General features: G+C 34.4%; 3 protein-coding genes across 6 annotated transcripts; 1 reads left to right on the plus strand and 2 right to left on the minus strand.

Annotated features, from left to right (window-relative positions):
• The first annotated feature begins 1,086 nt into the window (after positions 1-1,086).
• On the plus strand, positions 1,087-4,256 carry LOC21398419 (protein RETICULATA-RELATED 4, chloroplastic). The gene is made up of 8 exons (XM_010104065.2): positions 1,087-1,785; positions 2,519-2,587; positions 2,761-2,892; positions 2,973-3,026; positions 3,116-3,160; positions 3,299-3,438; positions 3,653-3,778; positions 3,866-4,256. Exons 1-8 carry the CDS (start codon positions 1,219-1,221, stop codon positions 3,909-3,911), a joined length of 1,179 nt encoding a protein of 392 aa, XP_010102367.1. The 5' UTR covers positions 1,087-1,218; the 3' UTR covers positions 3,912-4,256.
• A 592-nt stretch (positions 4,257-4,848) lies between these two features.
• LOC21398420 lies at positions 4,849-14,446 on the minus strand. Its single transcript, XM_010104066.2, has 5 exons — positions 14,435-14,446; positions 14,082-14,281; positions 6,060-6,690; positions 5,066-5,605; positions 4,849-4,947 (listed from the first exon to the last, which is right to left on the minus strand). Exons 1-5 carry the CDS (start codon positions 14,444-14,446, stop codon positions 4,849-4,851), a joined length of 1,482 nt encoding a protein of 493 aa, XP_010102368.2.
• Positions 8,875-14,147, minus strand: LOC21398421 (NAD(H) kinase 1). 4 transcript variants are annotated; one of them, XM_024169478.1, is made up of 11 exons: positions 13,921-14,147; positions 13,252-13,405; positions 13,037-13,150; positions 12,436-12,611; positions 11,741-11,854; positions 11,479-11,573; positions 11,186-11,292; positions 10,751-10,824; positions 10,140-10,218; positions 9,678-9,985; positions 8,875-9,508 (listed from the first exon to the last, which is right to left on the minus strand). In XM_024169478.1, exons 1-11 carry the CDS (start codon positions 13,945-13,947, stop codon positions 9,200-9,202), a joined length of 1,557 nt encoding a protein of 518 aa, XP_024025246.1. In that variant the 5' UTR covers positions 13,948-14,147; the 3' UTR covers positions 8,875-9,199. The 4 variants fall into 4 exon arrangements, with proteins under 4 accessions (XP_024025246.1, XP_024025245.1, XP_024025247.1 ...); XM_024169477.1 differs by having other exon boundaries at positions 13,031-13,150; XM_024169479.1 differs by lacking the exon at positions 13,037-13,150.
• Positions 14,447-18,778: the final 4,332 nt, after the last annotated feature.

Below are 18,778 nucleotides of genomic sequence, written 5' to 3' on the forward strand. Positions count from 1 at the left end.
TTTATGCTACAGTTAAAAACTCTAAAAAAATATCACATCTCAATTCGAATTGAAAACTCAAATCTGCGAAGCGAAAAAGATATAAAGTTAAAGCCTTCTTTTTTCTTGTTTTTTTTCTTTTTCAAACACATTTTAGTTTATTTTATTCTTTTGTTGGAGGCCCGGAACATTTTGGACACATTCTCTGATTTACTTACATTATTATAATAGTATATGCGTTTGCTTTTGTAAGAAATAAAGTGACAGAATTTAATCGGTTAATGCCTTAATGGAATGTATTCTTCCTCAATTCAAATTTAATATCGAACTCAGAAAATTTGAGTTATTTGCTGCCTATAAAACCTATAGCGTACTCCTCTAAAAAAAACACTTATCCCTCTTTTATTTTATTTGTTTTAGGAACTTATCCCTCTTTTATTACTTTTTCTTTGATAAACTTTTATTACTTTTTTTAAAAGTTTATTTTGAATGCAAAACAATTCTTTTTTTTTTTTCAATTTGAGGCTTAACTTTAATTTTGAAGGTAGGTGTGAAATACTCGTTTAGTGTAAAATTTATTGAGAACACAATAATTTAATTAATGTGATTTTTTTTATTTGAGAAAATATATAATTTTAAATCTAAGGGGACGTTTGTTTCCTATATTCGTCCCTGATTATGAATCATGATTCATAGTTATTTATAGTGTTTTCTCTCACAAAAAATACACGTAAAACAAAAATAATTTTGAATCATGTTCTGAATACATAAACCAAACGTACTCTAATACTTTTTTGGAGGGAATTTTAAATCGAACACTTTTTTGGAGGGAATTTTAAATCTAATACTTGTAAATACAGGTATCAATTTTATTTTATACATGGCAATATTACCAAAATTGTATTTCAGCCAAAAGGGCAAAAGAAACCCAAAAAAAAAAAAAATGTCGCCCAAATTTGTACTATTGCGGAGGAATCCATTTCCAACGCGCTACGAAGCTCGAGTCGGAAAGACCAATGCAGAAAAAACCCCTAATTTTTTTTTCCTTTTCTTTTTATTTTTTATTTAAAGCGAAAAACCCCTAGTTAAGTTGTGCTCTCTTTCGCTGTGTCACAATCTCTGCTCTCTCTAAGAAACAACGCCCCCATAACCAGAGGAGAGAGAGAGAGAGAGAGAGGGAGAAAGCGAGAGACGGTGAGACTCATTTCCGTGCGCCACCAACCCCCGACGCTCACAACAATGGCGATCGCCATCTGCTTGTCTCCCGCTTCCTCTTCTTCGTCTTCCTTATCACTCTCCAATTTCAATCCTCGCCGCTCATTTCTCTCTTCCTCCTCTTCCTCGTCTCTCCTCCACCTTACCGTCAATCCTCCCACCGCGGCCGCCTCCTCCTCCCTCACCTTCCACCACCGCCGCCGCCTGAATCATTTATTCGCCGCGTCAACCGGCGGCGGCGGCGGAGGAAGCGATAATGGACACGGATCTTCCGGAGGCGGCGGCGGAGGTGGAGACGATCATCACGGTGAGGGCGGCGGATCGGACAATGCGGGACGCAAGAACAGAGCGGAGGTGCTTTTGGTTCTGAAGGACGCAGGCCGGTCTCTGGAGAGCTTGCCTAAGGACTTGGCTGCGGCGATTGAGGCCGGGCGGATCCCCGGATTGGTGGTCACCAGGTACTTCGAGCTCGAGAAGTCATCGTTGTTCCGATGGCTCATGCAGTTCGGTGGATTCAAGGAGAGGCTGTTGGCCGACGATTTGTTCCTGGCCAAAGTTGCCATGGAGTGCGGCGTCGGAGTCTTCACCAAGGTCATTCTCTTTCTTTCAGCGACTCACTTATTTTTTTTTTTGTTATTTATTATTAAATCGAGTTAATTCTCGTCTTTTTGAATAATTTGTGCAATTGTTTTTAACTTCTGTGTGAATACGAAAAAAGTTTACGACTTTACCTTGGCAATTGAGTAAAGATTCCCTTAAATAAAAATAAAATATGAATAAAGATTCCATCACTCAATTAGTGACTGAAAGTTTTCTTTTGTCAGGTTTTGTTTTCTGCAAGAAAATAAATAATGAATAAATAAAGATTCCATTATTCAATATCTGAGTGTTTCTGTGTGGATGTGGAAAAATGAGATATTCATCTAAACAATTCGATAACTATTTCTGTCAGATTCTACATGGTTCTCTAGAACTCCAAAATTTTTCTTACCATTCTCAGAGTTCTACCGTTCTTAAGTTGATATAGGCGGATAAAGTGAAACTTGAAATCTAATAACCTTTAAGAAAAGGCATAATTCAATTACGCCTCTCCAATTTGTGAGCATTTCTCTAGTTTCACTCTAATTTGCAGACCCGGACTTAGATGGTGAAGTTTTTGGGGATAGGATATATATAGTAGCCATCAGAAGTAGAGAAACATAAATTTTACTTACCATTTTTATCATCTAAAACGTATATTGGATATTTGGATTGGTTTGACTAAAGCTGTTTTTATCTTCTCTTATGTGTTTTTGTTTTTTTGTTTTTGTTTATCATATTTTAGACTGCTGCTGAGTATGAACGCCGCAGGGAAAACTTCTTCAATGAGCTTGAAGTTGTTTTTGCAGATGTGGTATGTATCTTTTTTTCTCTTCATCAATTGGCATATCGTTCTTTTCATTCTTGTGTGTTTTGCATAGCTGTTTTTGGAAAATTTTCTGTAAACCATAACAAAAAATTCAGTTGTGTTTTGTACATCAAATATTTATTGTTTGTAAATTGTGTCTTTAATTTTGTTTTTCTTAGGTAATGGCCATAATTGCGGATTTCATGCTTGTTTATCTTCCTGCTCCCACTGTTTCTCTCCGACCGCCGCTTGCAGTTAGCGCGGGACTGATTGCCAAGTTTTTCCATAACTGCCCTGATAACGCTTTCCAGGTTATGTCATGACATTTTGCCAACCTTGCCGTGAGAAATGGTATATAGTTACTAATATGATCCCAAATATGTGTCCACAGGTTGCTCTCGCTGGGACATCGTACTCGTTGTTGCAGAGGCTTGGTGCCATAGTGGTAGGGCGATTTCTGGTTACCTGCATAATTGCTTAGGTTATATCTGAAATAAAGTTAGATGAATTAACATATCTTTGTCGTTTCTGCAGCGCAACGGGACAAAGCTTTTTGCAGTGGGGACTGTTTCGTCACTGGTTAGTTTTCATAAGCTTTCCATTTCATTTTTGTCGCCGTTTTTCCTTATTCTTTGTTAATTATATTAATAAAGATTTTGAGTCCTCATCACTAAAGCCAAAAGAACATGGACAAATATGTATTTCATTTCTGTGTAGGTTGGCACGGCTGTGACAAATGCTTTGATAAATGCAAAGAAGGCAGTTGATAACTCTGCCGCAGAGGAAATTGAGAATGTTCCTATACTATCGACCAGTGTTGCCTATGGTGTCTACATGGCAGTTTCTAGCAACCTCAGGTATGTGGCTTCTTTCATTTAGCAACCTCAGGTACTAATCTTCTGCTTTATCAATTCAACTTTTTTATGCTAAGGTGATTGCTGTTTTTTCCGTAATAACCCTCGAGACCTGTTGTGTTATATAGTTATCAGCTTCTTGCATCAACTTAGAGAAGCTTTATAGGAAAAATATTGATTTTGCAATGATTTACCGAAACATAATTATGATGAACAGGTACCAAGTACTGGCCGGCGTTATTGAACAACGTATATTGGAGCCCTTACTACATGAGCAGAAGCTTATACTGAGTGCACTATGCTTTGCTGTTAGGACTGGAAACACATTCTTGGGTTCATTATTGTAAGGATTTTTGTCTTGTGCACTTTTTGATTTCAAAGAATTCTTTTTCCCTTGGTTATTCACTCCTTTAAACTTTTCTAATTGCAGGTGGGTGGACTATGCTCGTTGGATAGGAATTCAGAAGTCCCATTAGTAACTCAAGGGATGCATCTTCTCCTTTCTTATGATTTTTTTTTTAAAAAAGTTTTTATAAAGCAAGTTGGTCTGGCCCACTTTCAAGATGTTATAAAAAGGTTGGCAACCTAACGAATGGATTCGTGGGAGTTTTGGGTGCTAGGGTGCTTAGGATATTCTTTGTCCTGGTACATTTTACCGCTCATTACTGAGCGAACACGATTTCTGTTTCTAGTCCGTTATGATTCCGACCCCATTCTTCCTCTTCATATTGTGAGGAACCAAGTATTGTGTTACAGAAACTTGCATTGTTGTGCTTTATTTATCTGGGAATGAAGTTAACTAGGTTTGTGTAGGCCATCCATCTGCCTAGATAAGATTCTGTCACTTTTTTCTTTTCCTCTTTTAAATGATTTGGTTTCCAATACAAATATAAGTTGAAGAAAATTTACTGAAAATTGTATCTCGATCTGTTGTTGCCTTGAGCATTTTCACTTTGGAACCGAAATTAAGGATAACGGTAACTACATTAATTGAGATTAGTATATGCAATTATTGGTGGAAGAAAATGGATGCATCTGCAGTTTCGAGTGTTTTAACTTCTTCTCGTTGTCAGCCCAAAATGATTCTGCGCGGAGGCCACAATGAAAGTTAACCTCACAATCGGGCTTCTAGACTAGTTCTATGCCCAAGTAAAAACCCGATTTTTCTCCTGAAAAATTCTCTGCTTTGATTTCTTGAGAAATCTTGAGAAAGCTATCAAAACTATAACTAAAACAAAACCTACAAGGGTAGAACCATAATTTTCTATCCCTATTTCTTCTTTCATTCCTTTCTAAATTCTCATCATAGACATTGAGATTTTCCCCATTCTTGACCTGTTTTTCCTTTCCTGTTACTAGTTATGGTTGACAATGAAACTAGAACCACAGTATCCGTACGGAAACAGTCATAATTTAGGCAGTGACTTCGTCCTTTATGCATGGCCTGTATCTCACCTCCGTAATGTTCATCCCAGATGTATGCACAACGTCACAACATTCTCTTCCTCCAGCCTTTATATATACACAACACAAAAAGCAAATAATCAAAATTAAAACAAGCTCATTTCTCAAACTCAATCATAATCGGTTAACAATATTATTTGCCAAACAAACATAACAGAAAGCTGACCTCCAAAGGTAGTTTAGCCGGTGAGAAGATGCGAATCTTGGCCATATGATCCGCAGAATGGTTGCCACCGGAAGAACAAGCAGGCAAACCACGAGGAAACACTCGAATATAAGTCGTTGTAATTTGATCTTTTTCGGTAGAATTCTCCACGGAGTCGAAGAAGAACACATGAGGAGCTTCACAAGGATTGTTGGTAGGCCAGCGGGTGTTGAACATGTAGAGAGGTGGCCTCATGCTTTTCCAAGGCCTAAACGTCTCGAGGGGTTTTCGAAGAAAGCTTCGAGGCAAAATGTTTTCGTAGATATGCACAGAATAGCCCCATGAGACGGAGAATGTCCAGTTGGTTGGCCTGTGGTGACATATTGTCTGCTGGAGAAGGCGTGACTGGTCTGATTTTGCAGCCTTCATGAGGTGGTTAATGGAGTCGGGACGGTTCTTCCCGGGGAAGATTGGGTCTATCGTGTCTATGTGGTGAAGGGAGAGGAAAGGCGTTTGTGGATGAGATGACAATAGGCCAGATACGTCTCTAAATAGATCAATCTACAAATACCAGGAAAAAAAAAAGGGAAATACGTAAATCATGAGCTTTTAATCTTCTTTTTCTTCAAAACAAGATGACGGAATAGTTGGACTAAATTGAAAAACGTTTTCATTTTCAAGGATTTTTAACCACAATGAAGTAAATATTTTGCATTTAATGTCAACTATTTTTGTTAGAAAAAAACAGTTACCATGTGACTAAGACGTAGTTATTTCTATCAAATCTCAGAACTATTTATCCATTTTAGAGTCAGGAGTTAAAACTGTCAAAATATATGCCAAAAAAAAAAAATGTTTGGGGGATCAAAGTGATACCATACTTACATTCAGAATCTGACAATGCTAATTATTGCTCTTTTTTTTTTTTTTTCTTTCGAGTGCTTAAAGGGAAATTAGATTATTTTTAGTTATTAGTGCACATAATTAATCTTGGAGGCACAGGAAAATTTCTCACCTGATGAAATCCATTGTTATGAGTCAGAGAAATTCCTAGATCAGAGAGACATGTGAACAACATGAAATCACTGACCCACAATCTAGGATACCTCTCAAGACAAGCATCTAACTTCCCCGCCAAGGAAGCCACTAGAGGATAACTCATAGCATAACCTGCTCCCCCAAACGCCATTTCAAACGAGAAATCGAAATTCGACTTGACGCACTCCGAATTAGTTCCTATGTAAAACTTGTTAGTATGGTCGTACTTGGCCAGAACTCCTACCAAGTTATCGACGGCAAGAACGGTGTCATCATCCGCCATGACGTACCATCTCACGTCCTGATCACCTTGTCTAAATGTCTCCAAAACGGTACGAGCAATTCTCACCTGAGTTGGCTTCAAGAAATTGGGGTGTGTTTTCATTTTCGTGAGGTCCTCGTTGACCCGAAAAGGAGGCCAAGAAGAAGGCCAGGGTAAGAACTCGTTGGTAGGAGGTCTGTCTAGGAAGAGATAACCCCTTGTAACGTTTGGTCGCCACCAAGCTTGGGAGTAGAATCTTTTGTTCTTCCATGTGTTCATCGATCCAACAACTCCAAACACAATGTGACTAAGATTGGTAGGAGTACTAAAAGAGGTTTTAGTAGCACTTGAAGATGGCCATTTTTGTTTAACGGTTGCCAAGAGATCAGAAGGTTGGTATTGGTGAGTGTCGAACAAAACGATGTAAAAGAAGAAGAGGAATAGGCCTGAAGTGACCAGGGATTTGCACAAAGCTGCAAAAGGCAAAGTGCCCACTTTTTGTTGCGAAGTTGAATGGTTGATTTGCACCGGAGACGACATTTTGGAGAGGTAAAAAAGAACAAAACGATTGAATGGAAATGTTAATTTGAAAAGAAACTGAAGAAATTAGTTTACAAGAGAAGGGAACTTTATATATATACGAGTGGAAATCTAAAGGGGGTATTCTTAAGGCCATGATTCTTGTTTAAGTCTTTGCTAATACATGTGATGGGTAGCCTTTTTAATGTGTTTCTTAATATTTTACGCGAATAGTATGTTTTGTGAGACCGTGTAAGGATGGGTTATGCATTTCGCGTGAGGCCTAATGACATAAATAGACTTGCATACTTTTTTGGTGTTTTTTTGTAACTTTTTAGGTAGGAAATCCGGAATTACAAATTTACTTTGCATACTTTTTGGTGTTTTTGAACTTTTCTTTAGGTAGGAGAACCGTAATTACAAATTTTACCAAGTGCCATAATAGAGAGAAGTAGGGCTTGCAATTTGCATATTGCACGTCTTTAGCCATAGAGCCGTAACGGCTATCTAGGGCTACATTTGAAAAACCTTCTTGCGAAGAGTCTCCATAACTCTAAAACTACATTAGCCCAAGAATATAATCTTCAAATATTTAGGCATCGAGTTGTTTCTTTCTTTTTTTAGTTGTTTTAACTAATTGGTCAGCAATTAATTACTATCGGTTTAAAAGGTTAACTTAATTGATCTTGAACTCCTTTTCAATGGAGCTACTAGATAGACATGTATAAGGGGAGATAAGAATCCTTTTGATATTGATATTCAATTGCTATCAGTTTACGTATTCATCTTTCCCCTTAATAAGTATTAACATTATCATTTTTTAAAAAAATTTAAAATTAAAAGTTCACTTTTATAAATTTCAAAGCTGAATAATCATGACAAAAAATAGATTTAGCATTTAAAATAGTAGTTCTTTGGAGCACAACATAGAAGAGCATAGGAAATATGTAATATTTATATCTTTTGGTCTTAAATATAGCATTTATATTGGGGAAGGTCTGATAGCTAAATATTAACCTAATAAAACAAGTACTGGTACAATGGTCATAGGAAGGGTAGTGCTGCCAACTTTGCCTAAGTGACGGATATCCTAAGACCATTTTTATGAAGTTTTACGTATTGTTTGGCCGTTCTTCAATTTAGTGGTCCCTTCATGATATATAATGACTACTCCCTAAGTAGCCAACCTTGTTATATATAAGCTGAGTAATTCAAAGTTACCTCTCAAAAAATAAAACATGAAAGTTTGGCTTTTAGATGAGAAAAGTAATAGGATAGTAACAGAAAGAAGCCAATTAATACTATCATTAAAGATAATAGAATAATTATTAGAAGGAAATAATCGACATAATAATTATTTTTGTGCTGTGATTTACAGTAGGTTAAGCTTGATCAAATCGGTGTTTAATTGACCAAGGGGAACGGTTAAAGGGAAGCCAAACTAGCGAGTCACATTGTTTGGACCTTTTTTTTTTTCACTAAAAACACGCAGAGAAGCGAAGAGAATGGGGGCATTCTAGTGCTAAATATGCATTCTACGTGATGATAAACATACGTTTTGACCCGTGAAATACGACATTAGGTTAAGTATGATTTTACAAAACACAAAAACTACCTTCAGAAATTGGAAAATATTTTTTATTTTGCATTGCTGACGATAAAATTTACCCGTATTCGTTTTGGGAGTAAAAGATAAGCAAAGTATAGATCTAGTATATGTAAGCTAAGTATAGTGTCTATATACGTATCTAAATATGAATATTCTTGTCTCATCAGAAGAGAGAGAAAGAGAACGTGCTTGGAAATAATGTCATAAAATAGCGAAACATCACTAAAAAAGCAATCGAGGAAGTGCTATGATGAACGAAAAGTTCAGGGAAGGGCGGGGGCAGCCGATTCACAGGAGAAAAAAAAAAAAAAAAAAAAAAAAGGGGAAAAAGAGAATAAGTGGGGGAGAGTGTCACAGTCGTGTCTTAGTGTCCATGAATCAATAACTAGAAAAAGAGTCGCCATATGTAAGTTTGTGTATAAATAATTTATATGAAATATCTATCTGTAGTTTACAAATTTCTCATACAACTGAATCCATATTAATCTTTTGCCATACGTCTCAAACTATCACTCTACTTATATAACACAATACGCATACAAGCTACTTAGGTTATGAGGAAATAATGAAATTTTAGGAAAAAAAAAAGTTTTCATTACTCATTAAATTGGTTCCTCCTTTGCTTCCCTTTCTTCAGGAACGACACTAATAAGTCAGATTCCAAGGGGAGCTGTTTTCATTTAGAAAGACTGATGAACAATGTAGAAAAAGTAATCGTAATGGTTGGTTATGTATCCCGAGGGCCGTCGAAGGACTGTGTCTTTCTCAGATTCCAGTGGAGGCCCTCATGTATGCTGCGCAAGAAGTCACTAGTGGAATCAACTAGACATGCCGTGGGCACAGGCCAAGGAGCCATACTGCACACAAGTGCATCCCCAGGTCGCAACTGCTTCCTGTCCTTGCCATCAAATGAGACCCACGCATGGCTTCTGCTATTGAAAGGAACTTGCACGCGTATCGTCACATGCTCTGGTAATATCAGAGGGCGAAACGATAAGGAGTGTGGACAAATTGGCGTAAAAAGGATTCCAGGAACCTGGAAATATGGAAAAGGGAATAGAAATTATGATACAGTAGAGGTTGATAACATAAAAAATATCAACCATAAACTCACACTAATATGGTTCAGAAACTAGCTTTTTCCAAAATGATTGCGACTAAGGTGATGTCTGCACTATGATCTACTCAGTAAATGTAAAACAAACCTGGGGATGAACCATTGATCCTCCAGCAGCCAACGAATATGCAGTACTTCCGGATGTTGTTGATAGAATCAACCCATCACCCTGGACACATGTGACAAAGGAGTTGTCACAGTAGCACTCCAGGTTTGTCAGGTATGATGATATCCCACGGTCAATTGTGACTTCGTTCAGAACAATGACAGGTTCTTCAGTCTCGTACTCATTTTTGGCGGCATCTCTAAGCACGCGGCACATCAACCGATGCCGCAGTGTGATACTAATGGGACCCTTTAGAACTGAATCAAGGCATTCTTTATAGTGTTCACTGTCTGAAGAAAGTTAAAGAAAACTTTTGAACATGACAGACGAAAGGTAACAATCATGTGACGACGAGGATTCCTGCAACTAAGAAGCTAAACAATCAACATGTTCAAAACACTGATTGCTTACGAAGGCAAGAAGGCAACAATAGCTGAAGGATACAAAAAGGGGTCATAAAGCCCAGAGACCCTAAAGAAAATGGGACAACGGGAGGAACTGGTCCCTTGAACATGGATGCTGCCTGCAAAGGATCATTACCATCCTAATTAGATGCTAAAGATGATATCAATAAAATAAAGACGTCACTACTATTAGAGGCTGATTTCAATCTGAAAGTTTGTAAGACTTCATTTTAGGAATCATTAGGACATGGCAATAGGTAAAAGAAATGAAAACGTCTCCCAACAGAAACAGCAGGACAAACAGATTACTGTAGATCCAAAAATACAACAGTTTCAGGAAAGCAAGCACCCACATGATATGAGATTAGAAAATCTAGTGGGCAATCAATTGTTAAAGATTACGGTGCACCAATTGATACTAGCTTCAACTATTCACTTTCTAGTTTTCAACTCTGCTTAAAATCACTTTTCACTAATACTATTGGTCTTTCCAAATGCTTTGACTACAAAAATTCTGTCATTAACACGTAAAAGAGACACAAAGAACGATAGAATACTGATAGATCATGAAAGTATATTCCCTCGATACTATAAGTACTTGAGTTCTGAGAAGTATAATATATATAAGGTATGGTCAAAATCATCACATACCCAGAGGACAGTTCCATCTCCACCAAGAGTTACAACGAGATCAACTTTTCTATGCAGGTGCGTAATTTCATTATCTGTCAAGAAAACAGCAAAACTATTAAAACTTTACATACCAAAATCAGGGCATAAGTAAAATGCAAGTGAAACCACACAGATATTCAATTAAAATTTAGAGACAATCTGCACTATGAGTCTCGTTACACAAACTACTTCTAATAATATCACAGCAAACAAAAATATGATGGGTGTGGATGGCATGCATGTTTGAGCAGACACATGTGCAATTTTCCATGAGAAGCATCAAGTAGTGGCGTTCATAGCAATTGGTCCAAATGTCCAAGACAGAAATCGCACTTCCAATATGTGACGGAAAATAGAATTATACTAGAAAACCCGTTTAAAAAGATCTTTTGCGGTGGTACTTTCGCCACTCACCGTCTTTCCAGGTATGGACAAAGTTGAAGTCAGATGACTCTGTTAGAAGTTCAGTTCTCACACGTGGTTCCACATAAATGTCCAACTTTTTCTGCTCTTTTAGCCAGCTGATTGAAGTAAAAAGACAAATGAATGAGGGAGCGGAAAATTTTTTGTCCTAAATACGGCTTTTTAAGTTTAAAAGGTTAAGATAGAGTTCACAGAGGTTAACTCTAGTATAATACTGGAAGCAACTAGAGAAAAATGTTTGCTTCATTATCTATGGAAAACTAAGGATATCTCAGTATCCACACCTGACCATTTCTGCACAAAGAATTTGCACAGAAGTTGAATTTGGTTTTGTCAATATAAGTACAGTCTGTGGGTCAGATTCCCACTTCAAAGAAATCTGAAATGAAGATGAGTATTTAATTAGATGATAGAGTGGAGACGCCTGGAAACTGAATTTCACAGTAAAACGACTCAACTCTTGCAACTCTTTGTCAAAATTTCACGCGAAAACAGAAAAATAAAAATACATAGGTGGGCTCAGGAAACAGATAGCAGAGAAAATACCTGTTTACTGCTGCGCTCTGCAGTTGTAATATTTCCTCTTTCAAAAGAGACAATGTCATGCTTGTGTTGGTCACTGTATTCACCCTTGCAGCACCATGAAAGTTTAAATGATGCCTGTTTTATGCATATGCAGTTTTAGTAAATAATACTCTGCGAAGTGTAGGCAGGGATACTGTTATTTGCAACAGGTTTAAGATCTTGTTGTACTGATTTACAACTGATTACACTTTATGTACATGAAGTTCTTTGTGAACAATGAGAGTATCTGTTCAACCATGAAACAGAAATCTAAAAAGTGGGCGTGTAGCGATGGACTATATCTGCATAGTCATAGAAATATAACGTAGTACTAGTAGAATAAACATGGTATCATAATAATTATTAATCATAAATTTTGGATTAAAAATATGTATGTTGGGCTACAAACACTAATAGTTGTAAAGTAGTTGTGGCACTGTTATATTTAAACATGATGCTTCTAGTTATGGTAAGTATGATGTTCTAGTAGATATAATTAACTCAGGCAACAGAAACAACCATAGACTTTGAATGCTATTCCGTAAAAAGTCCCTTCCAAAGAGAGAGTTGGCAACAATTGCGCTTTTTTTGGACTATATCAATGAAGGTAATAAAGCAAGAAATTGTACTAGAATAGTGAAGCAGAAAATGATTAACAATACCAAAAGAAAAGGTACCTTTCTTGTATATTTATCTGGAATCACCTTTGAATCAGAATTGGCTTCCTTATCCTGAAGAACCTCATGCGAGCATAATCCGTTACTCCCACAACACTGTTCAAGATGCTTATTAGATTGCCTGGCCAAGTGCTCTCTCTTGTCATCATCCCTATGATTCTCCTCAAGAGACATATCTGTACAATAAAGTCAAAAAAATACTGTTACAATGCATATAAGTAAAACTCATTTTTCGTAAGGCAGAGATTTGCCTCAAATAGATAGTTTGCAGAAATCTCTTAAAAACCAAGTTGGGCCATAAAAACCAACTTAAGTGTCTCCATTACCTTACAGATGATTATCAGCAAACCAAAAAAGAAAAAAGAGACTAAAAGTAATTCAACCTAAAGGAGTCTCAAGAACAGTTTGTCCGGTACTTTACGCGTGTTCCATAAAATGAAAAAGTTATCCTGAATGCTTAATAGTTTAACGGCTGAAATCTGTTCACAAACGTTCAAAAAGTGTATTTCCTTAGTCATCCTTGACCACACTAAAGTATTTAAAAGTGCAAAACGACACGTTGGAGCTAATTAAGGCATGTCATTCAATAGAGAACCTTTACATTCCAAATGCAAATTCCGCACCCTTTCCAGTTCAAATTTACGCTTCCATTCGGCTGCCTCAGCTTGGGCAGCAGCCTTTCCTTCAGCAGCTCGTCTCAAAGCCTTTGCAACCGCTGCAATGGGATTCAATGCAAGATCGGCATCTGACTATCTATGTATTTGTGCAAAATACAGTTACATAAACAGTTTTAGAAGGATAAAAACATGATCTTACTTCTCAAAGCCTCGGAGAACTCTATAAGATGGTCATCATTTTGCTGAACAGGAGCTTGTTGAAGAAGTTCCTGAACGGCCTTTTCTGAATTCAGAAGCGAAATTGAACTGAGAAAACCATTCTCAGGTTGTGACGTAGAAACACTCTCATCATCCTGTTCATTAGAAAGAACAATAAAGCGACCATATTTCTTTCAGCAAATTATATTAAAAAAAAAAACAAAATATATAGAAAAATTCCCCATGCCTAAAATAGATTTCAATTTGGCCCGTGGATTCTCGTATTTTCTAACAATTCCCACTCTGTTCAGATTAACATCAATCCTTGGCTTCTCCAAACCACTGCAATAAACTTGATCAACCAAAAATTCAAGAAATTTCGCTAAGCACTCTTAAGAAAACAAGGTCTTTATGCTCAACAAACTCGACAATTATCCATTGCCACACAAAATCATAATCTCACCGAGCAAACCAGCCATTAAAGGATAGAATTGACATCGCAATTTGAAAAATCAAAAACTAAAGCAAATAACGATGTGCGAATTTCAACAATACACATAGACACATATAAATATACACATACATAAATATATGTAGAGAGCTAGAGAGAGAGAGAGAGAGAGAGAGAGAGAGAGAGAGAGAGAGAGAGAGAGGGAGAGGAGGTGATTACATTGGAATTGAGCTTGCTGGGAGACATGGCGGAGGTTTGGTCCCTTGTTTCTCTCTCTTCTGTTGTCTTTGGCTTTCCTTATTGTAGAGAGAGAGAGAGAGAGAGAGAGAGAGTTCTGTATGATATGATGTTGACTAGTGAAATAGAAATAACATCTTTGCAGAGAGAGAGAGGAAGACGAAGAAGATTTGCTTAGTTGGAAGGGAGTGGAAGGCAGGTGAGATAGAGAGAGAGAGAGAGAGAGAGAGAGAGGTTGGAGGATATAAGAGACGAGAAATAAGTGGAGCCCACAAATAAACGCGTGGCGAGTCAAGGGAGTGTTGGGTGTGCAATGCAGTGCCGCAAACAAAATTTTGGATCTCTACAACCACCCAAACTTCATTCCATTTTGCAAACGACTCCTCTTAATCTCCTGCTTCATCGACAGCCGTGGTCCTTCAATATATTATGCGTATCAGGATTTTTAATGATCCAGATGATAAGGCCCATTATATCATGATCATAAAAAATTTACAATATTTAGCATTTGTTTGGAAGAGTGAAAAAGTTGGGAGGACAGAAATTAGTGGACTGATTTCGGAGAATAAAAAAGACAATTTTGGGTTGTTTAAAAATTGAAAATGAAAAAAATAAAATTTTTATTAAAAAAAGTACAGTAAGAACTTATTATTTATATAATTCTAAATAATTGAATATTATTGTGTCATATCATTTTTTCTTTATTAATTGAATGACGTTGTTTAGAAGCGGTATAAATAATATTCTTTCTTACTATCTTGAGTAGTGTTTTTTTATTTTTTTCTCAAGATTTATAGGGATGGGGTCTCAGTCTTTAACATTTGTGTTATGTTTATTTCACTGACATTTAAATATATTCCTTGCTGTTATACATTTTAAAAGTTATTGTGATGGAAAATAGACGTTGTCATTATTATATAAACTGAACATCTTTCTACACACTAATATTATTGTTGAAAAATATTTGAGAGCACTATAGATATTGAGTACTACCACTAATAAAGAGTGGGTTTAATTTGTGTGTTTTATAGGATTTGCTTTTTATTGTTATATGGTGTTAAGTTTATATAATAGGATTGAAAAAAATAAATTATTCATAATTTTTTACTTTTTCAATACAAATTTATTTGATGTAATTTTAATCAGAGTTATGGTCCATTTAATTCGCTGATTTGAGTTTTTAATTCGAATTAAGATGTGACTTTATGTGAAAACTTTTTACTGTAATAAAAAAATTAAATATAATTATTTTTTAAAGTTTTTTATTATAACAAAATTTAAATTATAAACTCAAATTGATAAAATTAATGAGACTATTAACATAGTGAGAGGACAATAAATTATCTAAAACTGATTCTAAAAATAAACGGGCCTAAAAAAAGGTCTCAAACAATTAATACATATTGGTTTGATGTATGTGAAAAATTTGCAGCGTCGTCCAAGAAGGGGGCTAGTCAAAAGGCATGGTGAGCGGACAGTACGTCAAACAAACAGAATAGCATTTCATTATTGAAAAAAATGTCCGTATATCTGTTTATTTCACTGATTTGAATTTATAATTTAAATTTTATTACAGTAAAATTTTTTTACAAACAGTCAGATTTAATTTTTTTATTACAATAAAAAATTTTCATATAAAATCACATTTTAACTCAAATTAAAAATTTAAATCAATAAATTAAACGGCCCTTAATTGACACAGAGATTTCGATTCTTAGGATATATTTGCAATCAATTTGTAGGGGCAATGCCACGTGTGAACGCATATGAGTTGACCCATTAAAATTCTAGTTGTATTTCGTCACCTGCGACGTATACCCGATGGACTTTTGACTGTCTAATATTAAATTCCATAACTCCAATCAGGTAAATTATTCGTAATTTTTTACTTTTCAATACAAATTTATTTGATGTAATTTTAATCAGAGTTATGGTCCATTTAATTCGCTGATTTGAGTTTTTAATTTGAGTTAAGATGTGACTTTATATGAAAACTTTTTATTGTAATAAAAAAATTAGATATAATTATTTTTTAGAATTTTTTATTATAATAAAATTTAAATTATAAACTCGAATTGATAAAATTAATGAGACTATTGACATAGTGAGAGGACAATAAATTATCTAAAACTGATTCTAAAAATAAACGGGCCTAAAAAAAGGTCTCAAATAATTAATACATATTGGTTTGATGTATGTGAAAAATTTGCAGCGTCGTCCAAGAAGGGGGCTAGTCAAAAGGGCATGGTGAGCGGACAGTACGTCAAACAAACAGAATAGCATTTCATTATTGAAAAAAATGTCCGTATATCCGTTTATTTCACTGATTTAAATTTATAATTTAAATTTTATTACAGTAAAAATTTTTTACAAACAGTCAGATTTAATTTTTTTATTATAATAAAAAATTTTCATATAAAATCACATTTTAACTCAAATTAAAAATTTAAATCAATAAACTAAACGGTTCTTAGTTGACGCAGAGATTTCGATTCTTAGGATATATTTGCAATCAATTTGTAGGGGCAATGCCACGTGTGAACGCATATGAGTTGACCCACTAAAATTCTAGTTGTATTTCGTCACCTGCGACGTATACCCGATGGACTTTTGACTGTCTAATATTAAATTCCATAACTCCAATCAGGTAACAATTGATAATAAGACATATAAAACGCTTAATAAAGTAAGGGGCGTTGGAAGGGCAAAACAGGCAACACAAATTTGAAAAATCCTATTGTGAATGATAAATGACATTCATCATCATATTGTAGCAGATGACATGGATATCAATCCACTGTGAAACATATAAAAATCATCCACTAATACATACTACAGTCTCATTTATTTTACTGATTTAAATTTTATTACAATAAAAAGATCTAAAAAACAGTCACATTTAACTTTTTTTATTACAGTAAAAAATTTTAACATAAAGTCACATCTCAACTCAATTTAAAAACTCAAATAAGCGAACTAAACGAGTCTTACATAGCATTTTGTAAATTTTGTGAATTTTTCATATTCATTTTTTTTACACTTTAATTTTTTTATGTGTTTTTTAAGAGAGTAATTTTTTCGTATGTGTTCTTATTTTATTTTTAATTAGTTAAAATAAATTTCTTCATATGTATCCTTATTTTTTTTAGTCAATGATTATCTTTGCACATATTCATTTTTAAAATAAATTTAAAATTTTTTAAATAATTATAATTGTCTTTAACATGACAATACGTGCGGAATACACGTAATAAATAGCATAAACTATCATATGTCACGTGCTAAAATCTCTAAAAAGAAAACTATGCCCTCTTTATTTTCTTGTTCCTGCTCGAAAGCCTCACCGTAACACGATGCAATCACAAATGAGGTAACGTTTGTTTCTTATATCCGTCTATGATCCTGAATCATAATTCATGATTCTTTAAAGTATTTTTTTTTATAAAAAATACACATAAAATAAAAATAATTATAAATTATGATTTTAAATACATAAATGAAACGATACCTTAAAAGACTTTCACTTACCATTCATCATAAATTCACTGTTCCATATCAATATGCACTTTATTGAAACTCTCTGCTTTTGACAAACCAAAGCTTCAAATTCTGTTAATAAATCGCATTAAAAAAATTTTATCTGCTTTCTTAAAAAAAAAAAAAAAAAAAACAAAACTTATATTGGTTTTGATTTATAAGGCGCGTTTAAAGTGACGTTTGGTAAAAGAATTCATATCATGATTTGAATAATAGTTTATGATTCGTTATAATATTTTCTCTCACAAAAAATACACGTAAATCAAAAATAATTCTAATCCATGAACCAAACATCTCCTTATCATTTTAAAATAATTTTATTTTTTGTATAAAAATGAAAATAAAAAATATTTTTAATCTCAGACAGAAATTATTTTTAAAAATGAATTTAGTAGTTTTATCAAGAGATTATTTTTAGTATAAAAAACTCATTAATGTCTCTCTGCTCGAGAGAAGAAAAAATAAAAATAAAAATAATTAAATGTTATTTTTTATTTTTTTCTCATTTTATATTAAATTAAAAAATTATTTTTTTTATTTTTTATTTTTATTACGTTAAACGATGTTTTAAAAAGATTTTTATTTTTTATTTTTTAAAAATTATAAAAAATAAAAACAGAATCAATTCTAAATAGGATTATAATTTCTTAAAATTTTATGTACGCCACTTTATGTATCATTTCCTTTTCTTTATTTCTTTCTTCTTTTCTTTTTTCTTTTTCAAAGACATTTCTTTTTCGAAATTAAGCAATGACACTTTTGTACTTTCCAAATTAATGTCAACGTTTAGTTGTTAACTAATTATCAATGCAATAATAGATCTTTCTCCGTAAGAAAAAGAAATGATGTCACGGTAAGTGTTATATGTTATTTTTAATCTGTAGACTTTTCCATCACTTGTAAGTGACAAACCGGTCTTTTTTTATTCTGAAAAAAAAAAACCGGTCTTTAATCGAGTTTTTTTACAGTAAAAAATTCTCACAAATAATCACATTTAATTTTTTTACTACAGTAAAAAACTATCATATAAAGTCACATCTCAACTCGAATTCTAAACTCGAATCAGCGAAGTGAACGAGGCCGACATACACACCTCTTTTGCTGGAGGATACACACCTCTTTTGCTGGAGGACTTTGATGCAGTTTTTTTAAACTTTGGGGTTAATTCATTAAAATAATAATGTTGATGAAATCAAAGAGAAGTAAAACTTGCACACTAATATTTGAAATATATTTCCATTTGCAAACTTACTATTCAATGTCATAGCCTCACCATAACCTTGAAACTCCAACAAAAATGTTT

Source organism: Morus notabilis, unplaced genomic scaffold (genome assembly GCF_000414095.1).
Source record: "Morus notabilis unplaced genomic scaffold, ASM41409v2 Scaffold1005, whole genome shotgun sequence".
Classification (NCBI taxonomy): domain Eukaryota; kingdom Viridiplantae; phylum Streptophyta; class Magnoliopsida; order Rosales; family Moraceae; genus Morus; species Morus notabilis.

Excerpts from the sequence above, each read along its gene's own strand:
- LOC21398419 (XM_010104065.2), top strand. The coding sequence starts at position 1,219 with ATGGCGATCGCCATCTGCTTGTCTCCCGCTTCCTCTTCTTCGTCTTCC. Across the intron at positions 1,786-2,518 it reads GCGTCGGAGTCTTCACCAAG|ACTGCTGCTGAGTATGAACG; the intron begins GTCATTCTCTTT and ends ATCATATTTTAG. Across the intron at positions 2,893-2,972 it reads GCCCTGATAACGCTTTCCAG|GTTGCTCTCGCTGGGACATC; the intron begins GTTATGTCATGA and ends ATGTGTCCACAG.
- LOC21398421 (XM_024169477.1), bottom strand. The coding sequence starts at position 13,947 with ATGTCTCCCAGCAAGCTCAATTCCAAT. Across the intron at positions 13,406-13,920 it reads CCAGCAAGCTCAATTCCAAT|GATGATGAGAGTGTTTCTAC; the intron begins GTAATCACCTCC and ends TCTAATGAACAG. Across the intron at positions 9,509-9,677 it reads GATCAATGGTTCATCCCCAG|GTTCCTGGAATCCTTTTTAC; the intron begins GTTTGTTTTACA and ends CCATATTTCCAG.
- LOC21398420 (XM_010104066.2), bottom strand. Across the intron at positions 5,606-6,059 it reads ATAACAATGGATTTCATCAG|ATTGATCTATTTAGAGACGT; the intron begins GTGAGAAATTTT and ends TGGTATTTGTAG. Across the intron at positions 4,948-5,065 it reads CGGCTAAACTACCTTTGGAG|GCTGGAGGAAGAGAATGTTG; the intron begins GTCAGCTTTCTG and ends GTATATATAAAG.